General features: G+C 44.1%; 1 protein-coding gene across 2 annotated transcripts; it reads left to right on the forward strand.

Moving 5' to 3' along the window:
- Positions 1-27592, forward strand: LOC121551257 (sarcalumenin). 2 transcript variants are annotated; one of them, XM_041863827.2, is made up of 7 exons: positions 1-108; positions 15987-16091; positions 17516-17611; positions 19697-19726; positions 23774-23890; positions 24482-24715; positions 25224-27592. In XM_041863827.2, the coding sequence occupies exons 1-7, from the start codon at positions 51-53 to the stop codon at positions 26036-26038; spliced, it is 1455 nt and encodes a 484-aa protein (XP_041719761.2). In that variant the 5' UTR covers positions 1-50; the 3' UTR covers positions 26039-27592. The 2 variants fall into 2 exon arrangements, with proteins under 2 accessions (XP_041719761.2, XP_045066860.1); XM_045210925.1 differs by lacking the exon at positions 19697-19726.

The following is a 27592-nucleotide window of genomic DNA, read 5'->3' on the forward strand; positions in this document are numbered from 1 at the left end:
CCTTGGTATATATAGTCAATGAGGCTCTCAGTGTTCTCCTGGCAGCCATCATGAAGGGTATAGTGTCAATCTGCTGCTTTATCAGCCTGCTGGTCCTGGCCTCAGCAGGTAAGGGGCCTCACACTTTATCTACCATTTTATATGTTTATGTGGATGTCGATATACATAGATTTTTGTATGGATGTGTGTTTATAGGCTTGTTAGTGCTATTGGTCGTTGGAAGACTACAGTACTGAACTGTACATGTCCTGGGGTACAGCTCATGTATCAAATGTATGAGACGTGGCATGGTTGGGTTGGTTGGATGTCTTAGCATGCTTTCATTGTCCAGTCAATTTGGTGGCTTGTAGACAGACAAATATACTGGATCGATTTTACTTATCCAACAAACTGTATTTTTCATTCAGACTGGAAAAGTCTGAGATCTCTACACTGATACGTCCAGCCATTGTTTTCAGTGGACTAAACTGTCTTACTCTTTGGGCTTTTAGCAACTATGCAGATGGATTCTTCTGTCAGTCAGTTGTGTGGGTTTATAGGGACATAGAAGGGACTGTAGATATGGAGTTTTTGTCGTTTTTAAGTGTTGTAGTTTTAAGCCAGGACTTGCAGGGGTCCTTCAAACAGTGGTGGCCACCCGGACACAGGCATGAGCATAGACACCCGTGTCCCTCTCTCTCTGCTATCCTGCAGCGCTATTCAAAATCGAAGGGTTTAAAATGAAATGTGGTAGAACGCTGGGTTCAATCAGGACAGAATATTTTAAGGCCTCCGTCCTTTTAAAAATGGTGCAAACTTGGCACATTTTGCAGTCTCTCGTTATTTTTAATGTGTGTGCATATATTCCTTTATTAAGTCTCATCGAGATGTTTATTAGACACACACACACAGTGGGTGTGACTTTTATACACCAGAAACTTTTGGCGTGGTGACGGTGTGTCACCGCCAGCTGATGGAACATCTCAGATTGTACTAGAGAGAAGAGCCTGCATACCCTCAGTGTATCACTCTCTCTCCTCTGTCTCTGTCTCGCTTTCTTTGATTCCTCTCCCTCTCTCTCTCTCTCTCTCTCTCTCTCTGTCTTTCAATTTCCCTTTCTTCAGTTTCTCTCTCTCCCCCTTTTTCTTTCCCTTTCTTTGATTTTCTCTCCCTCCCTCTCTCTCTGTCCTTGCTGACATAGATGTCATAGGGACATTTTTGATACTTGTATCTATTGACTGATTAGCTTGACATTTTACTGGATTCATTCATATATATTACATATATATTACATACTTTTATTTTCAAGCGATTACATGAATTGTCCATAGCTTTATCTGCCTTTGATTGTGTAGGATAGGTGCCCATGACACAAGTGTTGAAATAAAATGCCCAGATTACTCCTTGATTACATCAAGATCACCCTCTCTCCAGAAATGCGGCGGAGGGATCTCTCTAAAGTAAAACAGTTTCTTCCTGTTACCCTTGTCCGTCCTTGGGCTCCGCTCAGTCCCAGGGCAACAGGCCTTCCTATCCCAGTCCCAGCCTACTGTCAGGTGTCTAGGATTGAAAGGCAGGCGTCCCGTAACCGGACACCGTCCACTATAGATCCCTCTTCCCCTCCCCCCCCGCCAACCCTCCTTCCACCCCTCCCCAGACCCAGCACTACCCTTTAGCCACATTGCCTCCACAGCTGCTGTCACCCTGCACTGTCACAATCACAATTTATTCCCAGCAGCTGGCCTTATAGGGACATGCATTATTGAGTCAGGCGGGGCCGGAGGAAGCCAGAGCGGGAGCACACAGGCCCTGCTAGCGGTTCTGACTAGAGGGACTAAAGCTACAGCCGGAAGTAACCTTTTCCTAACAGGTTAACCCTCTCCTCATGGACCTCGCCCTCCTTCCCCTCCATCCCGTGCCACTCCACTGTGTCCTCAGACTGATCCTCATGGTCCTCGCCCTCCTTTCCCTCGATCCCGTGCCACTCCACTGTGTCCTCAGACTGATCCTCACGGCCCTCGCCCTCCTTCCCGTGCCAGCCTCCTGAACCACGTCACCAAGAGTGCTTACGCTGTGGCCTGTGACATTGGCCAGCGAGCCTTTAAGCCACAAAATCCCTCTAAGATTTAACCCTAAAAACAGCCGCGGTCCAGTAGTCCTTTGAAAGTTCTTTAACTGTAAAATGGCATGAACTCTGTCTCCATTTTGGACACACGCTGACAATTGGTTTGTCCTTTAGTCTGGAGTCTATGTATGGGTTTGTACATATGGATAGAGCTTGTGTGCCCAGTGTATTGGAGTTTAAATGTGCCTAACACAGTGAAAACTACCGGAGTAGGTTAGGAGAATTTACGCAGCAGGTTAGGAGACTTAGGTTAAGGTTAGGAAAAGGGTTAGGGTTAGTTAAAATGCTCTCCTAATCTGCTACGAAAAGTTATTTCCGGTCGTAGCTGTACTCCCTCTAGTCACAACCCCTGCTATCTTAGCTTGGGCCTAGCCTGGTCCAGCAGCATGGGTGGCTAGCTATGTAGCATTGAATAGCAAAGCCAGGTGGCTAATGCTATCAGAGTAGGCTGGTGGGAGGAGCTATAGGAGGAGGGGCTCATTGTAATGGCTGGAATGGGAATGTTTGTGTTTGATACCGTTCCATTTATTCCATTCCAGCCATTACAATGAGCCTGTCCTATAGCTAACTTTGTTAGTGTGTAACACTGATTCCATGGAGCGCTACTGTAGGGTGATGATGTTGTTCCTGTGGATGGCTTGTTCATATGAGTGGAGAAGGACTGCCAGGAAGTTCCTCTGGGCTAACCAGGTTAGCATTAGCCTACTTTAGGCTTATTTTAGCATCGCCTAGATTACACTGTAAAACTGAAATGTGGGGATGTTGTCCATATTTGACACAATTGTTGCCAGAAAATTTTGTTTTCTTTGTAAGCATGAGGTCCTTCAAAGCCCATGGGAACAGTATTGGCAACGAAGTAGCCGAAGTGTTGGAGTGATACACTGGTTAAGAGATTGGAGCATCCAGATGGAAATTAAGCACTGTCATGTTCAGTTAGGCTATTGTATGTCATCATCAAATTATATTACTGCAATGGTTATAAATGACAGGATACTTGTTATCCTGACTGTTAATGGCTATTTCTACAGGCCACCTGTTTAACCAGGAGTGGTGCTCAGACAGTGGACTGCTCATTCAGACCAGGGTTAGTCTTGTCTCCCTGTTGTGCTAACTGGAGCATTTTCTCTTCTCTTACTAAAAGCAGAATCCTGATTTTGGATGATTTACGCAATGAAGTCAGTGGGAAATAAGTGTTAACATTTGATTGCTGTTTTGTCCTGTGTTCCTGCGTGTTTACACTAGAAGCCATAATACTAATCAGAGAAGTAACACTAAACAGAATGCCTTTAGCCCAACCTGAAGTGTGAGGAGATATGGGGTGACACAGGCACTCTCTTTCCCTCTGTGTCCCCCATTGATGGCAAGCAGTATGCCTGGGGGCCTGGGGCATCCCTACAGTGCTGGCAGTGGGGACACCCAACCCCCTGCTCCCCCTCTAGGACAAGCCCCTCAGTTCCCTCAAGGTCGGTCACTTGGTGAGTCTCTGTGGATCAGTGACAGGAGTGCCGGGAGAGTAGTGTCAGATCAACACCCCAGCGTAAAGCGCCCTTGCAACCCTCTCCTCGCCCCCCTTCCCTCCCATCCCGTGCCACTTCCCAGTGTCCTCAGACTGATCCTCATGGACCTCGCCCTCCTTCCCCTCCATCCCGTGCCACTCCACTGTGTCCTCAGACTGATCCTCATGGTCCTCGCCCTCCTTCCCGTGCCACTTCCCTGTGTCCTCAGGCTGATCCTCATGGTCCTCGCCCTCCTTCCCCTCCATCCCGTGCCACTCCACTGTGTCCTCAGACTGATCCTCATGATCCTCGCCCTCCTTCCCGTGCCACTCCACTGTGTCCTCAGACTGATCCTCATGGTCCTCGCCCTCCTTCCCCTCGATCCCGTGCCACTCCACTGTGTCCTCAGACTGATCCTCACGGCCCTCGCCCTCCTTCCCGTGCCAGCCTCCTGAACCACGTCACCAAGAGTGCTTACGCTGTGGCCTGTGACATTGGCCAGCGAGCCTTTAAGCCACAAAATCCCTCTAAGATTTAACCCTAAAAACAGCCGCGGTCCAGTAGTCCTTTGAAAGTTCTTTAACTGTAAAATGGCATGAACTCTGTCTCCATTTTGGACACAAGCTGACAATTGGTTTGTCCTTTAGTCTGGAGTCTATGTATGGGTTTGTACATATGGATAGAGCTTGTGTGCCCAGTGTATTGGAGTTTAAATGTGCCTAACACAGTGAAAACTACCGGAGTAGGTTATTCACAACAGAGCAATTATACCTGATACTGGCTTGTTGCTTGGCTACCACACTTACAGCTACTGATAGGATATGGGACTTGTCTTCTTCTTTACAGCCACCAAATCACCATTACAACCAACAATCCCCAAGGACCATTACATTCTGTTGCAACAATTAGAAGGGGGTTACGCTCCATGTTCAGAATGTTGCTCATAGAAATGCAAAGTAAAGAGCAGGGCTAATTCTCACCTTTCTATTTGACAAGAACTCCTAAATGTTGAATCCCTAATGCTTTCAGTTGTGCAGCTGACTAGGTATCCCCTTTCCCTTCCTTATTTGGATGCATCATTGAGTGTCATGTGGTTTGTCAGCGGCCTCTTGAGAAGCTGCTTCAGACTTGTTAACACCTCCCTACTCGTCCTCACCCTCTAGCCTACATATAGCCTATTATAATATAGAGCTGTAGAAAATAGATCCTCACCCTCTAGCCTACATATAGCCCAGCATAAAATAGAGCTGTAGAACATAGATCCTCACCCTCAAGCCTACATACACTGAGTGTAAGAAACATTAGGAACACCTTCCTAATATTGAGTTGCACCCCCTTTTGCCCTCAGAATAGCCTAATTTCATCCGGGCATTGTCTCTACAAGGTGTAGAAAGTATTCCACAGGGATGCTGGCCCATGTTAACTGCAATGCTTCCCACAGTTGTGTCAAGTTGGCTGGATGTCCTTTGGCTGGTGGATTATTCTTGATACACACAGGAAACTGTTAAGTGTGAAAAACCCAGCAGCGTTGGAGTTCTTGACACACTCAAACCGGTGCGCCTGGCACCTACTACCATACCCTGTTCAAAGGCACCAGTGGAGGCTGCTGAGGGGAGGACAGCTCATAACAATGAGTGGAAACCATGTGTTTGATGTATTTGATACCATTCCACCTATTCCACTCCAGCCATTACCACGAGTCTGTCCTCCCCAATTAAGGTGCCACCAACCTCCTGTAAAAGGCACTTAAATCTTTTATCTTGCATATTCACCCTCTGAATGGCACATATACACAATCCATGTCTCAATTGTCTCAACACTTAAAAATCCTTCTTTAACCTGTCTCCTCCCTTCATCTATACTGATTGTAAGCGTTTCACTGTTAGTCTACACCTGTTGTTTACGAAGCATGTGACAATAAAAACAATTATTTGATTTGATTGACGTGGATTTAACATGTGACCTCAATGAGGGATCATACCTTTCACCTGGATTCACCTGGTCAGTGTATGTCTGTGGGCTCTCCAACCCTGTTCCTGGAGAGCTACCATCCTGTAGGTTTTCACTCCAACCCTAATCTAGCACACCTGATTCTAAGAATTAGCTGGTTGATAAAATGAACCAGATTACTTACAACTGGAGTTGGAGCGAAAACATACAGGAAGGTAGCTCTCCAGGAACAGGGTTCGACACCCCTGGTCTATGTCATGGAAAGAGCAGGTGTTCCTAATGTTTTGTACACTTAGTGTATAGCCCAGCATAATATAGAGCTGTAGAAAATAGATCGGACTCTCTAGCCTACCCAGAATATAGAGCTTAACACCTCCCTTTCTAATCATCCACACCCTCTAGCCTACATCCAGCATAGAGCTGGATAATATAGATCAGAGAGAGAGGACATCTTGTCTGATGTCAATACTGTAGTTTGCATCAGCCCCCGAACCTCCTGCACTCTCTAAATTAACCCCCGAAGGCGCCAGGCAAACCTTCTGATATGATCACCCGGACCATGTGTCTATCCGAGTTGAGCCTGTTGCCAGGCAACCGTAGTTCAGTTTGGAGAAACATTCTGACCGGCAACAGGCAGCACATCCAGTCAGAATGCTGCGGGTAGAGCTGCCGATGATGGTATAGGCTCGTAGGCTCTGGGCTTTTGGGGACGGGTGAGACATGCCCTGATGTTCTCCAGGCTTTAGCGGCCAGGGCTGGGGGAAGTTCTGTGTCACGCCTCAACTATAGCAGTTCATTATCTCACTGATGCACCCCAACGGAAGGAAATGTTACAATCATCCTAATACTGGTGGAAGATTATTTCTCTGTCAATCAATACTGTGAACTTACCTGTTCTTAGTCTTATTATGCCCTGGTATGGCTGCATGCTCCATTATTATGGGGGCCATATCAGGACTAACTAGTTTATTCATTAACAAGTACTGTAGAGGAGGTTCATGAAGTTCATAAACTTAGTTGGTCCAGGGGTCACTGGGAGTCAGATAACGGAGAATAAAGAGAATCTAGCCTTCAAAGCACTGGCAGTCATTTGAATAGTGTATGCAACATACATTACAGTATATTTGTATAGTGTAAGAACAGTATGCAATACATTACAGTACATTTGTATAGTGTAACAACAGTATGCAATACATTACAGTGTATTCTCTAGTACTCTCAGGTGTGTAAAGGTCGCACATAAATGTCCTGCTTCGATTGCTGTGTCTTGTCCATGTGAGCAGGTGTGTGTGTGTGCGCAAGTGTGTGTGTGTGTGTGCTCTCATACACATCTAATATCAGTGTAAAACCTCCAGATGAAGTTCTGCTGTGCTTGCTGCACCACCAGGGAGTGGAGGTAAATTAAATTAGCGTTAACAGGATTAGCCCGCTAGGTCTTTAGCGTCCTCTGAACCCTGTGGATTTACCCTGGGCCACGGGGAGTTTCAGGCGACCTTTACACCGGGCCAGGGGATTTCCATCAGAGAGGAGCAGCATCATTATCTACAATGGTGTCTCATCACCAAGAGATCCACCTGATTATTAACCACACTATTAGTCTCCATGGATGGAGTACTCTGATCCACACTTACCACATGACTGTCCAACCCATGCGACACTGATCTAGTGTCATCGATAACATGTGATAAGAGACAAGTCATTCTGTGGATGATCATTATAGACTGTAAAAGTATCAAGTTAGGCCTGACTCATGTTCCAAGAAGAGAAGGAAAAACAGAAGAAGAACATTTATTTGATGTAGAGTTTCTGTGGTCAATTCCTGGGCTTAAAGCAAAAATGGCTGACATGTAGCTGACATCGACACATCCAGGGGTCAGGGGAGCATGGCTGCACACAGAGGCTTGTGCAGGACATGGCTGGTTGCTGGGGGGTAGCAACAGGTGCTATAGCGTTTGGAGCTGGTACCCCCTGTGGCCAGAAATAGCCCTACAATGGGTCAGGGGATAGAAGGAGGAGGGGGGCAGAGAATTCTCCACTCTATTTTAAGACCTAGAGTGTTAGCTGGTCTGGAGACTCACAGACATCCCCGGGCCTCACTGATCTTAATTCACTCTAACTGGCCTCTGTACCAGACCACTTTAACAGACCTCTGTACCAGACCACTTTAACAGGCCACTGTACCAGACCACTTTAACAGGCCTCTGTACCAGACCACTTTAACAGGCCTCTGTACCAGACCACTTTAACTGGCCTCTGTACCAGACCACTTTAACAGACCACTGTACCAGATCACTTTAACAGACCACAGTACTTTAGTTAAGACATTGCACACCCTTTGCTTGCCTCATTCAGGTTCCAGAAGGTATCAGGTATCAAGCTATCAAAGTTGATCTTTATCACATGCTTATACAATACACTGTTGTTGTTGAAGCTGTTGAAAGGCAATATCTTGTCCTATCTGGCCTTTTATCCACCCTGCTAACCTTTGGTTGTTGGTTGTTCTTGGGCCGTGCTGAGAGCAACATTGCGCAGTCTTTATTTTTAGCAGGTTGACTCCACTATCATCGGCAGTGCACAAGTATGCCTTAACCAGGCAGCGTATGTCATCGCTATCATGCCGCTGCCGCCCGCAGCCTCCTGGCGCTGAAAGGAGCATCTGTCTAGCATTCATTTGAAGCCTGAGCAGTACAATATGCTCATGTTAATTATTTGCTCTGGTGTGTTGTAATGATCACTATTCTCTCCCTTCTTACTCTGGCTCAAGACAGTTTCAAGGCCCCCCGTAATCACTTCCCTTGGTTAGCGTTGACACAATGCTACAGTGTATGTCTTTACCATCCATCAGTTAACATTGGTGAATAATGTAAGCAGGCAGAGTGAAACCAGCAGAAGGCCTGTGTCTATAGGATGAGTGTGTTTGTATGTTTAACATGGGACGTATGGTCCTGTTCCTCTGGTTTTATGTGGTATAATGTGGTAGTAGCTCTTTCCTGAAGTGAAATGACCTAGTGGCCTCATCATTTCATAATTAATCAATTGTATTTTTTTATATATACTTAGAAAATCCAGTGTTTCTATGTCAAACGGTTTTGTTATATTTCAGTCTTCTGTGATGTATATAAAGTGTAATATTGGGATGCAAGCTCAAAATGGAATGCATTCCAACTCTATATCTAACATGGTACAGGTGTCTTATTTTTTTAAAGCCCATAACCATGCGTGTGATGTGTAAACTTTTGTTTCAAAGTAGATTTGTTTAAGACTGCCAAGAAACACTCTGTGTGACCCTGATTTAGCCCACTGCACTAAAAGGTTTTTAATGTCTGCTCAGTGTAAACAAAGTTGCATATCCATATCGTCTAACAGCAGATGTACTCTAAGACTCCAAATCAGAGCTGATGCTGTTGAGTGTGTTAATTTTTATTTAAAAATGAAAATCATCAACAGTTCATGTCAATAAAATATGCTAACTGCAGAAGCTAGTAAACAAATAAGTCTGGTGGTCAGTGGCCACTACGTAATTTTTCTGGGTCATTTGATGCAGCATTCTTTTGAGACTTGGCCAATGCAAATGAGGCCAAGGAAGTGACAAAGTAAGCAGTAGCTTGTGGATTGAGTCCAAGCCTTGCAGCTAAAGTCAGAGGTCCAGGCCTTTGGTCTCAACATCACGGCCCACTGGCAAGGCTAAGTCCTCCCGTGGTTGGTGTCATGACTCGGGGATGTGTTCATTAGGCACCAAACAGAAGAAAGTGGACAGAAAATTGACTTCCTTGTGCAATAAGAAATGCTCATTTTCGTTTTGTGTTGCAGAACGTTTTGGAGCGTATAACGCTGCATGCCCTAATGAACATTACATTTACATTTTAGTCATTTAGCAGACGCTCTTATCCAGAGCGTGAGTGCATAAATTTTTTCATACTGGCCCCCCGTGGGAAACGAACCCACAACCCTGGCATTGCAAGCGCCATGCTCTACTAACTGAGCTACATGGGGCCACATGACCCTGGTGTAGCCAAGGAATAGTCCAGTTAGCCAGAGGATCTCTTTAGCACCTGGGGCAGTGTTGAATGATAGGGGTGAGATGGATTTTCCCCAGCTAAGTGGAGAGGGGAGGTTAGGAGGTCACGTATCCTCATCCGCGCTGGTTCCTTCTAGAACTTTAAACCTGAGATCCAGCTGGCCGACTGACACTGGGGATCGTACATGGCTTAGATGTTCTACTTTCACTCCAAGTATTTCTGTGTTAAAGATCACTGGACTGTGGAAGTCACTTGATAGCTTAAATCTGTTGTCATTCAAGAGTTGTGATATGGGTTAGAAAAATGTTAGATGTTAGAAATACTAATTTGTGATTGAATGGTTTCAATCATAGACATGAAGACACGAATGTGATAGTATGTTTTCTGGTATTAGATGATGTCCATATGATCCATTATTCTGGTGGATTGGTGAACATACAGTACCAGTCAGAAGTTTGGACACACCTACTCATTCACGGGTTTTTCTTTATTTTTACTATTTTTTACATTGTAGAATAAAAGTGAAGACATCAAAACTATGAAATAACACATATGGAATCATGTAGTAACCAAAACAAATCAAGATATATTTTATATTTCAGATTCTTCAAATAGGCATCCTTTGCCTTGATGACAGCTTTGCACCCTCTTGGCATTCTTTCAACCAGCTTCACCTGGAATGCTTTTCCATTGACATGGTTTGGGATGAGTCGGACCGCAGAGTGAAGGAAAAGCAGCCAACAAGTGCTCAGTATATGTGGGAACTCCTTCAAGACTTCCCACATATGCTGAGCACTTGTTGGCTGCTTTTCCTTCACTTTGCGGTCCGACTCATCCCAAACCATCTCAATTGGGTTGAGGTCGGGGGTTTGTGGAGGCCAGGTCATCTGATGCAGCACTCCATCACTCTCCTTCTTGGTAGAATAGCCCTTACACAGCCTGGAGGTGTGTTGGGTCATTGTCCTGTTGAAAAACAAATGATAGTCCCACTAAGCCCAAACCAGATGGGATGGCGTATCGCTGCAGAATGCTGTGGTAGCCATGCTGGATAAGTGTGCCTTGAATTCTAAATAAATCACAGACAGCGTCACCAGCAAAGCACCCCCACACCATAACACCTCCTTCTCCATGCTTTACGGTGGGAACTACACATGCGGAGATCATCCGTTCACCCACACGCGTCTCACAAAGACATGGCGGTTTGAACCAAAAATCTCTAATTTGGACTCCAGACCAAAGGACAAATTTCCGCCGGTCTAATGTCCATTGCTCGTGTTTCTTGGCCCAAGCAGGTCTCTTCTTCTTATTGGTGTCCTTAGTAGTGTTTTTTTTGCATTTTATTCCTTTTTATCCTTTGTTCAGCATAGCTTGATCTGGACAGACATCTCCAGCATTATACCTCCCAGGGCCAGAGCTTTGGAACATTTTCTTCTCTACGTTTGTGGGCGAACATTTGGTGGTGTCTGGACTGGACTGAGGGGGAAGTACAGAGGAATACATGAGGTCTGATCATGTTTGAAGGGAAGGGATCTCGATGTCTGGCTTTCTCACGTTCATTCAGAGAACATATTTAGAAGGTACAGTTTTGGTAAACATGACAGATTGATGGGTGAAAATGAGCAGAATTTGCTGAGAGGATGTCATTTAGATGATTCAGTTATAAATACAATAATGTATGATTCAATAACACATATATTCTCTGTTGACTGTCTAGGTAAGTGGTTTGTCAATTTGTTCAGTTGTGAAGGAGAAACAATGCAGTAGAGAATTTGCATCCATTGTTCTATCCATATAGTTTAGGGTGTAGTTTGTTCTATCCATATACAGTGGGCTCCAAAATTACTGGCACCCCTAACTGGCAATGCACAAACAATACTTTAAAAAATATTAACAATATAATTATAGAGATAAACTCAAAATACCAACATGTGAGAAATACTGTACTTTATTAATGTTTCAATGGAACCAACCAAAATCATACAATTATTTAATACAAAATAAATGTCACCAAAATCAAGGTTTCATCATTATTGGCACTCCTCATTTAGTACTTAGTGCAACCACCTATGGCAAGGATAACAGCATGGAGCCTTTTCCTGTAATGTTTGACAAGGTTAAGGAACACATTTGGAGGGATTTTGGACCATTCCTCTATGCAGATCCTTTCACGATCCTTCACATTCTTGGGTTTGCGCTTATCAACTGCCCTCTTCAACTCAGCCCACAGATTTTCGATTGGATTGAGGTCCGGCGACTGAGATGGCCATGGCAGAACATTGATTTTGTTGTCACAGAACCATTTCTGTGTGGATCTTGAGGTATGTTTTGGGTCATTGTCTTGTTGGAAAGTCCACCTACGGCCAAGTCCCAGCCTTCTGGCAGAGGCAACCAGTTTGTCAGCCAAAATTGCCTGATACTTGGTGGAATTCATTATGCCATCAATCTTAACCAGTGCCCCTGGACCTCTGGAATTAAAACAGCCCCAAAACATCACTGACCCACCACCATATTCCACCGTGGGTATGAGGTGCCTCTCCTTGTATGCATCTCTGTTTCGACGGCAAACATGCCGATGCTGTATCTGACCAACGTTCAATTTTGGTCTCATCTGACCAGAGCACCTTCTTCCAGTCATAATTTAAATGACGTTTGGCAAACTCCAATCGCTTGCGTCTGTGTCTTGGGGTCAGAAAGAGCTTTCTTCTGGCAACCCTTCCAAAGAGCCTGTGGTTGTGGAGGTGGCGTCTGATGGTGCTTTTTGAGACCTGGTGACCCCAAGACGCCACCAAGGCCTGCAATTCTTTCACAGTGATTCTTGGGGATTTTGTTGCTTCTCTCACCATCCTCCTCCTTATCCTGGGGGGCAAAATGCATTTGCGTCCTCTACCCGTGAGGTTTTCAACTGTTTTTAAAAATAATTGCCCTGACAGTGCTCAGTGGTATATTCAATAGTTTGTGGATCTTCTTGTAGCCATTGCCAGATTTCTGAAGGTCTACAACCATCTGTCTCTTTTGAACTGCCAGTTCTTTTGTTTTCTTCATGGTGTTGGATGACAAAGGGATATTGCATGCGTGTTACCTCATCTTTATGCCCTAGTGAAACAGGAAGTGATGTAATGGCTCAATATAGTTCCTTAAGACATAGATCAACTTAAATAAGTGGAATTTAATTCCTGGTTTAATTTTGGTAAATGTTATTTACAATAATCTTTAAGGGTGCCATTAATTGTGAAATCTTGATTTGGAGGACATTGATTTTTAATTAAATCAATAAATGATTTTGGTGGGTTCCATTGGAACATTAATATAGTACAGTATTTCTCACATGTTGGTATTTTGTGTTTATCTCTATGATTGATCTATGTTCTCAACTGGCTTACCTGGTTAAATAAAGGTGAAATAAAAAAATAAAAAAATAAAAATAAATAAATGATTATTTTGTTTATATTTTTTAAAGTATTGTTTGTGCATTGCCAGTCAGAGGTGCCAGTAATTTTGGAGCCCACTGTAGTTTAGGGTGTAGTTTGTTCTATCCATATAGTTTAGGGTGTAGTTTGCAGTATAAATTAGCTTTACACTTTGTCTTAGACACTCTGAGCAATTCAGAACATAACAATTATATCCACCGTTTTACTGGAGGCCTATGTGTCAAGCAGCCAAGGGAGGATAGGTACTCGACTATGCCACCTAGATGTGTGTATAAGTACTCCAGCATGACCATCTATCACCTGGGTGTCTTCCGACTTCTGAAACTTGTGATTGACTTTATAAGTGGAAGTACCTCGACTAAGAGTCACATACCGATCTCCCGTGACAGGACCGACACGGAGGCAGCACCCGAGTTCCACGACGCCCTGGGTGTAGCAGTATGAATCAGGGTGATATCCCAGCTGCCGCTAAATATAGCTCTGCTCTGTAGCTGTAGTCATAGAACTAGAATTACTAGAACAGTCAAAGCCCCTCAGACCACCTCAGAATGGGTACACTCAATATGGCTGACATGGTATTACTCCTGTGGGTACAGTCAATATGGCCGCTGGTCCACCCATCAAAGAATATTGACTTGAATGGGAATACCTGTTCTGGTAGTTCTATTTCTATGGCTGTAGTGCTGCTGTGTAACCTGATCTGGTTGTGGGCCCCTAGTGGCCTCTGTATGGTACAGTCAGGGGCCATAAAATGATACCTTTTCCTGGGTAGTGGGCACACAAGGACAGTCCTAACAGGCTGATAAGTCTACAACAGAGGTTTAAATTTAGACAGTGAGTAGAGGAGGTGAAGCCGAAGGGTACTTGTCATCTCCCGTCTGGATTACTGCAACTCGCTGTTGGCTGGGCTCCCTGCCTGTGCCATTAAACCCCTACAACTCATCCAGAATGCCATGGCCCGTCTGGTGTTCAACCTTCCCAAGTTCTCTCACGTCACCCCGCTCCTCCACACACTCCACTGGCTTCCAGTTGAAGCTCGCATCTGCTACAAGACCATGGTGCTTGCCTACAGAGCTGTGAGGGGAACGGCACCTCCGTACCTTCAGGCTCTGATCAGTCCCTACACCCAAACGAGGGCATTGCGTTCATCCACCTCTGGCCTGCTGGCCCCCCTACCTCTGCGGAAGCACAGTTCCCGCTCAGCCCAGTCAAAACTGTTCGCTGCTCTGGCACCCCAATGGTGGAAAAATCTCCCTCACGACGCCAGGACAGCGGAGTCATTCACCACCTTCCGGAGACACTTGAAACCCCACCTCTTTAAGGAATACCTGGGATAGGATAAAGTAATCCTTCTACCCCCCCTTACCCCACCCCAAAGAAAAAAGAAAGAAAAAAAAACATATTGTAAAGTGGTTATCCCACTGGCTATAAGGTGAATGCACCAATTTGTAAGTTGCTCTGGATAAGAGCGTCTGCTAAATGACGTAAATGTAAATGTAAATGGTAGAGAAAGTCTTACGTATTCTCCCCTCGTTATGACAATGGGGTTGTTAGGGAGTGGGAGTGGGAGTGGGAGTGGGAGTGGGAGTGGGAGTGGGAGAGAGAGAGAGAGAGAGAGAGAGAGAGAGAGAGAGAGAGAGAGAGAGAGAGAGAGAGAGAGAGAGAGAGAGTGTGCATGTGTTTGTGTGTGTGTGTGTGCGTGCCTGCATGCTTGAGAGAGAAAGAGCACACTCCTATCCCAGTTTGTTATGAAAATGTATGCACTCACTAACTGTAAGTCGCTCTGGATAAGAGCGTCTGCTAAATGACTAAAATGTCAAATGTAAATGCATTCAAATTAGGAGATGACACACACACATGCATAGACACACGCGCACGCACACGCGCACACACACACACAGAGAAGCTCTCACAGAAGCTGAAGGCAGGATATTCATAGATGTTCCTGTCTATCTATCTCCCAGGCCCAGAGACATACACACACACATAGAATGCTAGAATGCTAATGAATGGGGACACTGCTAAATGTACCTCCCTGGAGGAATTGTTCATCCCACAGCCATGTAGCTGGATATAAATGTCTCTCATTCAACATCCCCTCCTCTCTCCATTTACAGTATGTCTCTGGGACTGGGAGACAGATAGACAGGAATCTCCATGAATATCCTCCCTGCAGCTTCTGTGAGAGAACTTGTATGGTAGCTACCCAACCTGTGGCTGAGTTTGAGGAAAGGCGCTTGCAGTACAATTGATATCACAAAGGGTTGTTTTCCTCAGTTAATACAACAGAACATATCACTTATACTCACCCCTGGCTTTGTTATTCAGATACTGGATGGTGCCACTGATAGTTGTTCATTTCATAGTTGTTGTTTCTTATGCTTTAGTCATTTTCTTATGCTTTAGAATACATTAGTCATTTTATTTATATATTGACACCCATCCCTGTAGACCCCAGCAATAGAGAGAGAGGTTGAAACAGCAGTTTTACTGATTGATGTGACCCTTGATGTAGCATGGTGGTAATTGGCCACTGTAAAGCCTCTAATGGAACATTTACGACACGCAACAGTCAGCACCTCTCTCTCTGTCAATTAAATTGAAAGGGCTTTATTGGCATGGGAAACATATGTTTACATTGCCAAAGCAAGTGAAATAGACAATAAACAGTCACACACACACAAGTTTTGTACTAAAACATGATTTACAATCTCAGGAAGTAGTGCACTATGTAGGGAATACGGGACCATTTGGGACGCAGCTGCCATAGATTTTAGAGGGGGGTTATACCAGTAAATTCTGGCACTTTTGGCCTGCGATTGCAGATCAAATTAGCACAAACAAACCCGTTTCCCGTTTCCCCCCCACCAGCCTCCACTGTCATATACCCTATACCAGTTAAACCGGTCATATACCCTATACCAGTTAAACCGGTCCAATGTGCAAAGATTCACTAGCAGAGACTGACATCTGTTGTTTCTCTCCACAGAGGAGGAGGTGGAGGATGTCCTGAGCAACATCCTGAGAGACAGATCACACATCGACGAGACGCTGAGGCTGGCCTCTGAGGAGAACGCAGCAGAAAACTATCATGGTAAATAATACGTTAATTATATTACTGAGGCCCAGAGTTGTTCCTGGTCAGGTCAAGTATGATCACAAGTATGGTCAAGTGTGATCACATCTTAATAGGCTGTAGAACTTTTGACATTGTTGACGTTATCAAATTTCATTGTTGAGCATTAGCATTGTCACAAAGATGTTATGAGATACAAGATGACATGCAGTAGAGCGTTTTGCAGATATTCACTTGACATGTTTGCACCTGGTGTGACATGGGATATGTACCAAATAGCACCCTATTCCCTGTGTAGTGCACTTCCTTTGACCAGGGCCCATTTGGCTCTGGTCAAATGTAGTCCACTAAATAGGGAATAGGGTGCCATTTGGGATGCTGGATTGATTCTGAATTTGTTGCGTTATGACTATTAATTATCTGTCAAATGCCAGTAGTGTTATTACATAGAAAAAGTCATATTTATGTTTGGAGAAATGTACTCAATATATTCCCAGTATTGCTCTGATGTGTCATTTTGCTAATCTATGGGTTAATGGAGCACATCATAGAAAGTAATGATGGGTGATCCTCTATGGGTCTATGTGTACTTGCCTGTGTATGGCTGCGTTCCAAATTACACCCTTATTCTGTATATAGTTCACTACTTTTCACCAGGCTCATAGGTCTCTGGTCAAAGTAGTGGACTATATAACGAATAGGGTGCCTTTTGGCACGCAGTCTATAGCTTTAGTTAGAGAAAGAAACACGTGGTGCCAGAGCCTTAATGGACCTCTTCTCCATTAGCGCTAATGGGTAACATCGTTAGTGTTAACGAGTCCCAAATCTTCTGTTTTTAATCTGTTTTCCTTTTATCCCCCATCTCTCTCTCTCTCTCTCCCCCCTCTCTTTCTCTCTCTCTTTCGCTCTATCTCTCTGAACCTCCCAACATTCTCATTCCATAATGACTTGTTTGTCATTTAATCTAACCTCCTCCTACCTTTCTGCCTCTCCTGTTTAACTGAAACTCCTGTACTACCTCTCTTCTTCTTTCTTTCATCTACACTCCTTATCATCTTATTATGTTTCCTTGTCTTACCCTTGTCTTACCTTCTCTTACCGTTCTACCTCTCATCTTACATGAACCAACTCTACCTCCCTCCCTCTCTCTCATTCCATCTACATTCCTTCTTACCATGGGTACCAGGGTTCAAATTCTTCGACTCTTGGGGGTGCCCAATACCACACTTAAAATATATAGACTCTTGGGGGTGCCCGAAGCCACTTGGGGGTGCCCGACATTTATATTTTTGACAATTATGGGGGGGCTTACATTGATATTTAAATTCATATGGTGGCCCTAATTGTAATGGGGGATGCCCAGCCTCTCCTATCCCCTGCTGTATTTTGAACCCTGTTCTTACCATCCTCCTCTCATTCTCTCTCTTTCTCTCCCTGTACAGCTGCTCTTCAGAAGTTACGTAAGATCTACCACTCAGCCATCAAGCCCATGGAACAGGCCTATAAGTACAACGAGCTCAGAGCACACGAGATCTCAGGTACAGTGAGGGCTTTGCTTGGCACCCTGCTACCACTTCAGGTTGTTAGTGTGTGTTGGCCTGATCTCAGATCTGTTTGTGCTACCATGTCACCTTGTAATTTATTAGTTGACATGATAGCACAAACAGATCTGGGATCATGCTAAGTGTGTGTGTGTGTGTGTGTGTGTGTGTGTGTGTGTGTGTGTGTGTGTGTGTTTTGTGTGTGTGTGTGTGGACTGGGTTCCCTGTTTGGGTTGACATGGTGACTGAGGGTTTGAATCCTAGCTAGTGGTCTGTGCACCTAACTTGAACTTTTGCATAAATCCTGCATTGATGTCAATGGGAGATTTGCATGAAACTTGAGTTGCGTACATGGACATCAAGTTAGCATTTGGACCTGACTGACTGCTGACTGATATGTTTTCGTACAACACACTCCTCCCTCATAGGATAGAGTACAGAATCATCTGCGCAATCGGTCTCCTAGGCTGGCATTACTCTGGTAAAGAGATATACTGTATATAGGCTTTATATCCATATGAAAGAACCCACAGCTATATATTTTTTAAATACAATGAGTGTCTCAAGCGCTCATCAGTATCACATATCCAGTCATATAAATGTGTATGTAATGTGCTATGTAAAGCCCATGTTGAGCATCTGGAATAACGCCATATAAATACAATAAATGATTATGTATTACTGGAATAGCGCCATATAAATACAATCAATTATTATGTATTACTGGAATAGCACCAGATAAATACAATCAATTATTATGTATTACTTAATCTAATATACTTTTTATTGTTCCTTTGAAAAAACTGAACAAGTGGTTCTTCCATATGAAAATAAACACACTTGCACATATTCAACTACTCATAAGTCCCCCATAATGCAACACTGTGAGACGTGCCATGTATCACCCATGTATGGCATTCTGTTCTTTGATCCTGGAGAAAAGGTACAGCAGGCTACCATTTAGATATTTCTCTCCCCCCCCCTTTTTTTGTAAGTTTTCTTCTTCAAGTACACGATCACCATGTTCAACTTTTTTTTTTTTTAAAGATTTTTAAGTTTTAAGTACTTTAATAGAACTCTTACTGCAGTATTGTTATGGATGTTTATAAACAGTTATTATCACCCATGTTGTGCAATATAATGCATTGTGCATAGCCCATAAGCCGTTAGAAAAGGTGTTATACTCCCGAGTGGCGCAGTGGTCTAAGGCCACTAGAGATCCTGGTTCGAATCCAGGCTCTGTCGTAGCCGGCCGCGACCGGGAGACCCATGGGGCGGCGCACAATTGGCCCAGCGTCATCCAGGGTAGGGGAGGGAATGGCCGGCAGGGATGTAGCTCAGTTGGTAGAGCATGGCGTTTGCAACGCCAGGGTTGTGGGTTCGATTCCCACGGGGGCCAGTATGAAAAAATAATAAAAAATAATGTATGCACTCACTAACTGTAAGTCGCTCTGGATAAGAGCGTCTGCTAAATGACGTAAATGTTAAAAATGTGTTATAGTGCATTATAAAGAGGGTATTCATAGGAGGTGTTAATGTTATGGGGGATGGCTTTCACTCCCCCCTTGGTCAACCTGTGCAGATCCAACTACACTTCCCTATCTTGAAGCAAAGCTCGCCCTCTTGTGGCCTGGCATGACCGTTAACCTACACACTCATCCCAATAATGACAAAAATACTTTATCCTTATATAGTCAGAATAAAAGGTTTTATATGAAGCTCTAAGCCATAGAGTGGCCCAGAATATTCAGATGCTGTGTTAAAAAGGTTTAGAGTGAGTCAGGTGTCATTGAAGCAATGGTTCATTCCCTTGACTGAGAAATTCCTCTAAGATGTTGCTATGTCTCCCACTTTACTGTAATTTGACTAACTGTCACATAATGAATTGAACTGTATGGAGTGTAGTGCACAGGACTACACTGTGGTCAAGTAACCTTCAACTTCATCCATCATAGATCTGCATGTTTGACAGTTAAACATGTGATTATGCCCCGACATCTCTCCTTCCCTCTCACTCTCCCTCTGCCCTTTTTACTGTCTGCCCCTTCCTCATCCCCACCTCACCACCCCTTCACCTAACAGCTGGACGAACACTGGGGGATGGGAACACAGGTTGGTATAATAGGGGGACCTTTGCCTGAAGCATGGCACTGGCAACCAGTTTGGTTGTTTGGAGCACCCAAATTATCCTGTATGTCACAATTGTCATCAGTTGTGGCATAGTCATTTTCATTCACATCACTTTGAACTGCGGTGAATTTGAGCAGAAATTATTTGCATTTACATGATTGACTGTAATGTAAAATTAAACTCATTTCAGAGGTCATTTTATGAATCTGATTATATGACTAAACGTTCACAAAACAATTGAGTGATTTATTTCCCCTTGATACTAAGTAAATATATCATTCTAACTCAGTCCCTTCATTCTATACTAATCAATAAAAAGGGGAGATCATCAATCTGCAGTTACATATGAATTCCTATTGAGAAAGGATTCCCTGAGTTGTCCTCCATTAGAATTGGGATGCTTAAAGGCACTACCCCCTTTGGAATCAAAGATGTACAGAGTCCTACAGCATTCAAACATGCCTTTAGTGTAAACTACCGGTATGTACATGTATGGGGAGGGTGGGGCTGCAGTTGTTACAACTGGGGGGTGCATGTGCAGCACTGGCTTAAGCAAAGTAAGCATAGGTAAGGGTGGGAGAGAGGGACATAAAAAAAGAAGATACTTTTCTTGCCTTTGTACGTGGATTGCATATCTTAGACACTATTTTAATAAACTTTAAATACAAATATCATCAGTGGATACAAGACTCACCGTCAAGTGTTTTGTTCACAGAACATGAAAATATTGTTTCCATCAGAAGAGAAAAAAATCAAACGTGTTCACTGCTTTTGACAATGAACAAAGGGCACAAAGTTCTAAAAAGCTCCATCAGTATTAAATCATATCAAATCAAATCTAATCTAATTTTATTGGTCACATACACGTGTTTAGCAGATGTTATATTGGGTGTAGCGAAATGCTTGTGCTTCTAGCTCCGACAGTGCAGCAATAGTTAACAAGTAATATCTAACAATTTCACAACATATACCCACATACACACACATCTAAGTAAGGAATATACAATCTAGGGAAAGTTCTATACTAAAGATCTGATGATCCTTCCGATTTCCTCTGTAATTCTGACATGCAGAGATGCAGACAACAACGTCTGGTCGCTTCTAAGTCACTTTGGGTCACTCCCAAGTCGCCATCTCCGACAACCTTCCATTACAGAGCTTGCTTTGGTTTGGTTGAAGGCCTATCTATTCATATCATAGGCCACATATCCTCCACTGTATTCACCTTTCCTTTTTACTATTGGGGCTTGTTTTTCTGCTTTGAGATGAAAATACTTTCTCCAGTCTATGGCAGCAGAACAGCCTCAAGTAGAATACAGGGAATTGGATTGCGATGATACACTTGTCAATGAATGAATCAGGCCTCAATATTATCAAAGTGACTGCAAAGAAATATGTAGATTTTATGGAATCTTTTAGAAGACAGACTAACGTTCAGTTTTGTCAGCATGGTGCAAGATATATTAAGGTTGTGCTCATCTTTTGTCAGGCATTATGTTTTTTTGATGAATGTATTTGCAGTTTTGAATGTTTCGTATAGTTTTTCTGAATGTAATTCATGTTTTGTAAAGGAAACTCATTTTTGAAAATGCATTTAAAATGCAGTTCTGTATCTTGTGTTCACCGTTTTGACAATCGGACAATATTATTCCAAGAAATGCTTTCAAGAAGTTTAGAAAAACTGTAATTGGATGGCGTCATTGGTATAATTGGTTCATCACTGGATAATCTTATAGTACCTCTCCTTCAATAAAAATTGGCCATTTCTTTACTTCTTTCCCATGTTTTGGGGAGGGATCACTGCCTCTACCTCGCTTTCCAACCAAGGTGCATGAATTGAGGAGCAAACTGAGGTAGAGGAGATTCAGGAACACTCCCATGTTTGTGAGAAATCCATTCCATCCACTGTGAGGGAGATGATAGTTTCGCAACACATTCGACAGGCAGTGGGTTCATTTTTCAACAAAACTTTGTCTGGCTTTTTTCTCCATCTTTTTGTCCCTAACGTCTCGCCTTTTACCTTTTGTTTTATTTTTATTGTTTACTTTTAAAAAATTAATCCCCCCTACTTTTTTAGGCTTTTTGCCTATGACTGAATTACAAATATATTTACACAGACAGTACATAGTGACCCTGACCAGCCCAACAAACACCATGTCTACTCACACTCACCCTTCAGCTTGCTATGAAAGCCTTTGCTTTCATGTTCCCATTCTCTGTCATATGCCTGTTCTGTCTGTCATGTTCCTGTTCTGTCTGTCATGGTCCTGTTCTGTCTGTCATGTTCCTGTTCTGTCTGTCATGTTCCTGTTCTGTCTGTCATGGTCCTGTTCTGTCTGTCATGTTCCTGTTCTGTCTGTCATATTCCTGTTCTGCCTGTCATGTTCCTGTTCTGTCTGTCATGGTCCTGTTCTGTCTGTCATGGTCCTGTTCTGTCTGTCATGGTCCTGTTCTGTCTGTCATGGTCCTGTTCTGTCTGCCATGTCCCTGTTCTGTCTGCCAAGGTCCTGTTCTGTCTGTCATAACTTGGGACGCTTCCCAAATGGCGCCCTACACCCTATATAGTGCATTACTTTTGACCAGAGCCATGTGAGCTCTACGCGCTATTAGGCAATAGGGAGCCATTTCAGAGAAAGACAGATGCAAACATTCACCTCACTCCATGAACAGATGTTCTGAACCACTGTATGTTGCTAATTGCCAGCTGATTGCCCAGCTAGGTGTCTTCTCTCAGCAGACTAGAGAAGTACAGTACGGTAGACAAAGTACAATACACTGAGTGTCCAAAACATTAAGAACACCTTCCTAATATTGAGTGACGCGCTCCAGCAGCTTGTGGGGCATCCCTCTCCCTTTTGCCCTCAGAACAGCCTTAATTCGTCGGGGCATGGACTCTACAAGGTGTCAAAAGTGTTCCACAGCAATGCTGGCCCATGTTGACTCCAATGCTTCCCACAGTTGTGTGAAGTTGGCTGGATGTCCTTTGGGTGGGGGACCATTCTTGATACACACGGGAAACTGTTGAGCGTGAAAAACCCAGCAGTTGCAGTTCTTGACACACTCAAATCGGTGTGTCTGGTACCTACTACCATACCCCGTTCAAAGGCACTTAAATATTTTGTCTTGCCCACTCACCCTCTGAATGGCACACAATGTCTGAAGTGTCTCAAGGCTTAAAAATCCTTATTTGGATTCACCTGGTCAGTATATGTCATGGAAAGATGAGGTTTTCATAATGTTTTGTACACTCAGTGTATGTCTGCGCTCTGTGCCAGACATAGAAATGGGAATGCCACAATGCAGGACATGTGTAACATACTGTATAGAAATTGTTGGTGAAAAAAAAAAAAGGAAAAGCTGCATACTCTAGTAGCTCCGATGGAATGATTTATTCACCAATGTTTTAACAGCAAGCTGTTCATCATGGTTTCATGTGGGGTTTTTTTGTTCACCAAAGGATCATTACTTGACAGCATCATCATCAAACTAATGAAAGAAATTCCGGCGAAGAACTACAATTTCTATAGTTGCACATGGTCCAGCTTTGCTGTCATATCTTTATTGTCTGTCACCTACAAGCATGTGCACCATGCAGCCTGTGGTTGAGGAAGCATCAAGCCTGCATCCCATTGGCCATTGCACTGGTTCCTGACCCCTACAGTTGAGAAGCATGTTCTCAAACACAGAAAGGTCTGGAACCTTTGCAATACATGCTGGAATTTCTACGTTGTCAGCTGGCCAGCATAGAACAACTCAAGTTTTCGTTGACCATCTTAAGAACATCGATTTACTTTCAGGGAAGTGTCTCATTCTCTTTATTTGAGTGTGATTGTAGGTAACAATATAACAGCAATTCTTTCATTTTGAATACACTCCCGGTGTATAGGCTTTTGTGATTTATCGGATTATGTTTTAGACGGACTTGAGCGGTTCTATGTCTCTGGCCTTCCATGTCATCATGAGTGCAGTGAACCTCTATGGCTCTAACCAGCATCACCACCTCCTCCTCCTCCTCTCTCTACCTGACAGATGGGGAGATCACCTCCAAGCCCATGGTGCTGTTCCTTGGGCCCTGGAGTGTAGGCAAGTCCTCCATGATCAACTACCTGCTTGGCCTGAAGGACAGCCCCTACCAGCTGTACACAGGTAAGCCCCTTCAAACCTCACCTGGTTTCTGACATACCTGGTTTCTGATATAGCGGTTTTTTCACCTGGTTTCTGATGTACCTGGTTTTTCACCTGGTTTCTGATGTACCTGGTTTTGAAATCAAATCAATATATTTGTCACATGCGCCGAATACAACAGGTGTAGACCTTACTGTGAAATGCTTACTTACAAGCCCTTAACCAACAAGTTTTTAAAAAAGTAACACAATAAAATATCAATAACGAGGCTATGTACAGGGGGTACCGGTACCGAGTCAATGTGCAGGGGTACAGGTTAGTCGAGGTAATTGAGTTTTTTCACCTGGTTTCTGATGTACCTGGTTTTTCAACTGGTTTCTGATGTACTTAACTCTTCACTCTACCTACTTACTCATCTTCTTCTGCTCTATAATCTTCTCTCATTCTTCTGTTCCCCCTGCCGTTCCCTCCTTCATCAACCCCTCTGCATCTTCTCCTCTTTCCTGTTCCCCCTTTTCTATCCCCCTCTCTCACCTTTCTCTTCCCGTCTCATCCCTCTCCTGTCTTTCCATCCCCCTCTCTCACATCTTTCCATCCCCCTCTCTCCGCCAGGTGCTGAGCCCACTACCTCTGAGTTCACTGTGATCATGCACGGTGAGAAGACCCGCTCCATAGAGGGTATCGTCATGGCGGCAGACAGCTCGCGCTCCTTCTCGCCCCTGGAGAAGTTTGGGCAGAGCTTTCTTGAGAAGCTGATTGGCATTGAGATGCCCCACAAGCTGCTGGAGCGCGTCACCTTCGTGGACACGCCTGGAATCATTGAGAACCGCAAGCAGCAGGAGAGAGGTAAGGCACACGGAGAGCAGGAGCGCTGAAGATCTTGTAGCAAATTCAGGCGGTAGCACGACCGGGGCTCAAACACGGGTCATTGCGACTGTCAGTCCAACAGCTTTGCCCTGGCTGTTATCCTAAGTTACGTCGCTACAATATCTTCAGTTCAAATTCACATGAACATGAAATATTAAACATGATCACCTCTTATCTCAAATAGACTGAGGAACTTTAAGACTGTGGTGACCCCTGAAAACCTGTAGGATTTACGTTACACAGTTAGACCTATACAATTATCCACATCAATAAATAATAATCAGTGTTATGTAATAATAATCTACATTCATTTTAAGATGTAAGTCGCACTGGATAAGAGTGTCTGATAAATGCCCAAAATGGAAAATGGAAAATGTACATTTAGGAATCAATCTAGCCTCAATTTTGTTAAATGGAATTCAACCATGACTCCTGACTGTCCAAGACATTGATGTTAAATGACCCTTTTTCTACCTCCTCCCTCCAGGCTATCCCTTCAACGATGTGTGCCAGTGGTTCATCGATCGCGCCGACCTCATCTTCGTGACATTTGACCCCACCAAGCTGGACGTGGGCCTGGAGCTGGAGATGCTCTTCCGCCAGCTGAAGGGCCGTGAGTCCCAGATCCGCATCATCCTCAACAAGGCCGACAACCTGGCCACCCAGGACTTGATGCGCGTCTATGGCGCCCTCTTCTGGTCGCTGGCGCCCCTCATCAACGTCACAGAGCCCCCAAGGGTCTACGTCAGCTCTTTCTGGCCTTACGACTACGCCCCCGACACTAGCCGCGAGCTCTTCAAGCGCGAGGAGATCTCCCTATTGGAAGACCTAAACCAGGTGATCGAGAACCGCATGGAGAACAAGATCGCCTTCATCCGCCAGCATGCCATCCGGGTACGCATCCATGCTCTTCTGGTGGACCGCTACGTCCAGACCTTCAAAGACAAGATGAGCTACTTCAGCGACCCCGACCTGGTGTTCAAGGAGATCGTGGACGATCCGGACAAGTTCTTCATCTTCAAGTCCATCCTGGCCAAGACCAACGTGAGCAAGTTCGACCTACCCAACCGTGAAGCCTACCAGGACTTCTTCGGTGTGAACCCGATCAACAGTTTCAAGTCCCTGTCCGCCCAGTGCTCCTACTCAGGTGGCTGCCTGCTGGACAAGATCGAGAAGGCCATCACCAGCGAGCTGCCCGGTCTTCTAAGCAGCATCAACCCAGGCAAGGCCCCCCCCGGCCTGTCCTCCTGCGAGGCCACTGGATGCGGAGACAAGCCAAAGAACCGCTATCGGAAAAACTGATAGAATACGAGAGAGAGAGGGAGGGAAGAGAAGGAGGAGGTGTGAAGGAGTGATAGGTGAAAAAGGGGAACGGCGACATTTGTCAGACCCCCGGTCATGTCAGAAGCCTGTAATGTTGTTGTTTGAGGAGACAGAGGAGAAGGGAGGGGGTTCATTTAGAGGATTGTTTCTCAGGAGAACAAGAGGTGGTGGTGTGTTGAGGGTTTGGGGAGAGGAAGGGAGGGAGGGAGGGTTGGTTTGTGTGTATGATTTGGCAGCTGAGAATAGTAGTTGCTTGGAGAGATGAGAAGATTACAGAAAAATGAATCTCCTTCCTCTCTCCCTTGCACAACCGCAATGAACTGTCTGTGATGGGGGAGGGGGGGATACATGTGGAGAAAAATAAACAAAACTGAAAAAATATATAACATTGTATAAAAATGAAAAAGTGTGAGACTGAAACAGTTGACCACCAGCTCCCTTGTATGTGAATAAAATGGGAAATTGGAAACAGGAGTTGCCAATTTGTTTTATAAGATCTTATTTGAAAAATGCATTTCAGCAGGTCTCAATTCTGTGCGACGTTCTTTGTCTTTCTTTTTGAGGTATCTGCTGTCTGGGTTCAGTCCTTTCCACAGACATTAGAGCTTGATGTTTTTTCTCTCCTATGAAGGCATTATAAGCTCAGCCTTTAGGTGTAATAACACTGTCGAGATACCTTTAAACACTGCATGTTAGATGACAGATGGTATTTATTTATTAACAGATGATATTATAGGTGCATGTATTTACCTTTCTCACTTTGAACTTTCAATAATGTTCCCTTAAACAACTGACAAACTTTATGGTGCAGAACCAACAAACCCTATGTATGGTGCTGTAAGATGGGCCACTGTCGGCCATCTTTGTTTTATATGCTTCTTCTCGCTCTCAGGTTGTTGACAGCCTGTGTTATGAGCAGAGATGGAAGAGGAAGCGAGACATCCTACTCCCTTATTTTTTCTGGTTCATATGCAGTCAATGAACTAGAAGACCAGACCCAGCTGCTATTGCATTGGTGTCTATGGGAGAACCACCCCTTAAGCAGACCGGAACTGTGATAATTTTTTTCAATGGTAAATGGCCTGAGTGGGACATCTTCATTTATCCACCATCTTTGATATGAGCACTGTGTTGAATGCAGAGGTCAGGGGTCATGACCTTCACGTCCTATTGGTGGTAGGGAGGGGTGGGGTTTGGGGTGTACTCTCTGATTCACTTCTTAACTATGCTTACTTTGCTGTTGTTGTTTGAGTATACATTTGCCGGCTTAGTTGCCTGGTCTGTTTGTGCTTTAGCCCAACCCTTCTGTCATATCACATGACAAAGTACAAACAGGTCTGGCAACCCGGCTATGAATCTTCCATTGTCTGATAGGAATTCAATATTGTATTTCAACGTTTTCTTTCTCCTTTTAAATGATAAGCTTGCCAGCTTTTTAGCTGAATGACCAACAGGATATAAAAGTGAAACATGTTACATGAATGATGGAGAACTTTCTCATGGTGTGACAGTAAATAAACCAAATGATGTGTG

Source organism: Coregonus clupeaformis, chromosome 35, assembly GCF_020615455.1.
Source record: "Coregonus clupeaformis isolate EN_2021a chromosome 35, ASM2061545v1, whole genome shotgun sequence".
In the NCBI taxonomy this organism is placed as follows: domain Eukaryota; kingdom Metazoa; phylum Chordata; class Actinopteri; order Salmoniformes; family Salmonidae; genus Coregonus; species Coregonus clupeaformis.

Coding starts and splice junctions, on each gene's coding strand:
- LOC121551257 (XM_041863827.2), top strand. CDS start 51: ATGAAGGGTATAGTGTCAATCTGCTGCTTTATCAGCCTGCTGGTCCTG. Junction 17,612..19,696: donor CAGAGCACACGAGATCTCAG/GTACAGTGAGGG, acceptor TTCACCTAACAG/CTGGACGAACACTGGGGGAT. Junction 23,891..24,481: donor CCCCTACCAGCTGTACACAG/GTAAGCCCCTTC, acceptor TCTCTCCGCCAG/GTGCTGAGCCCACTACCTCT.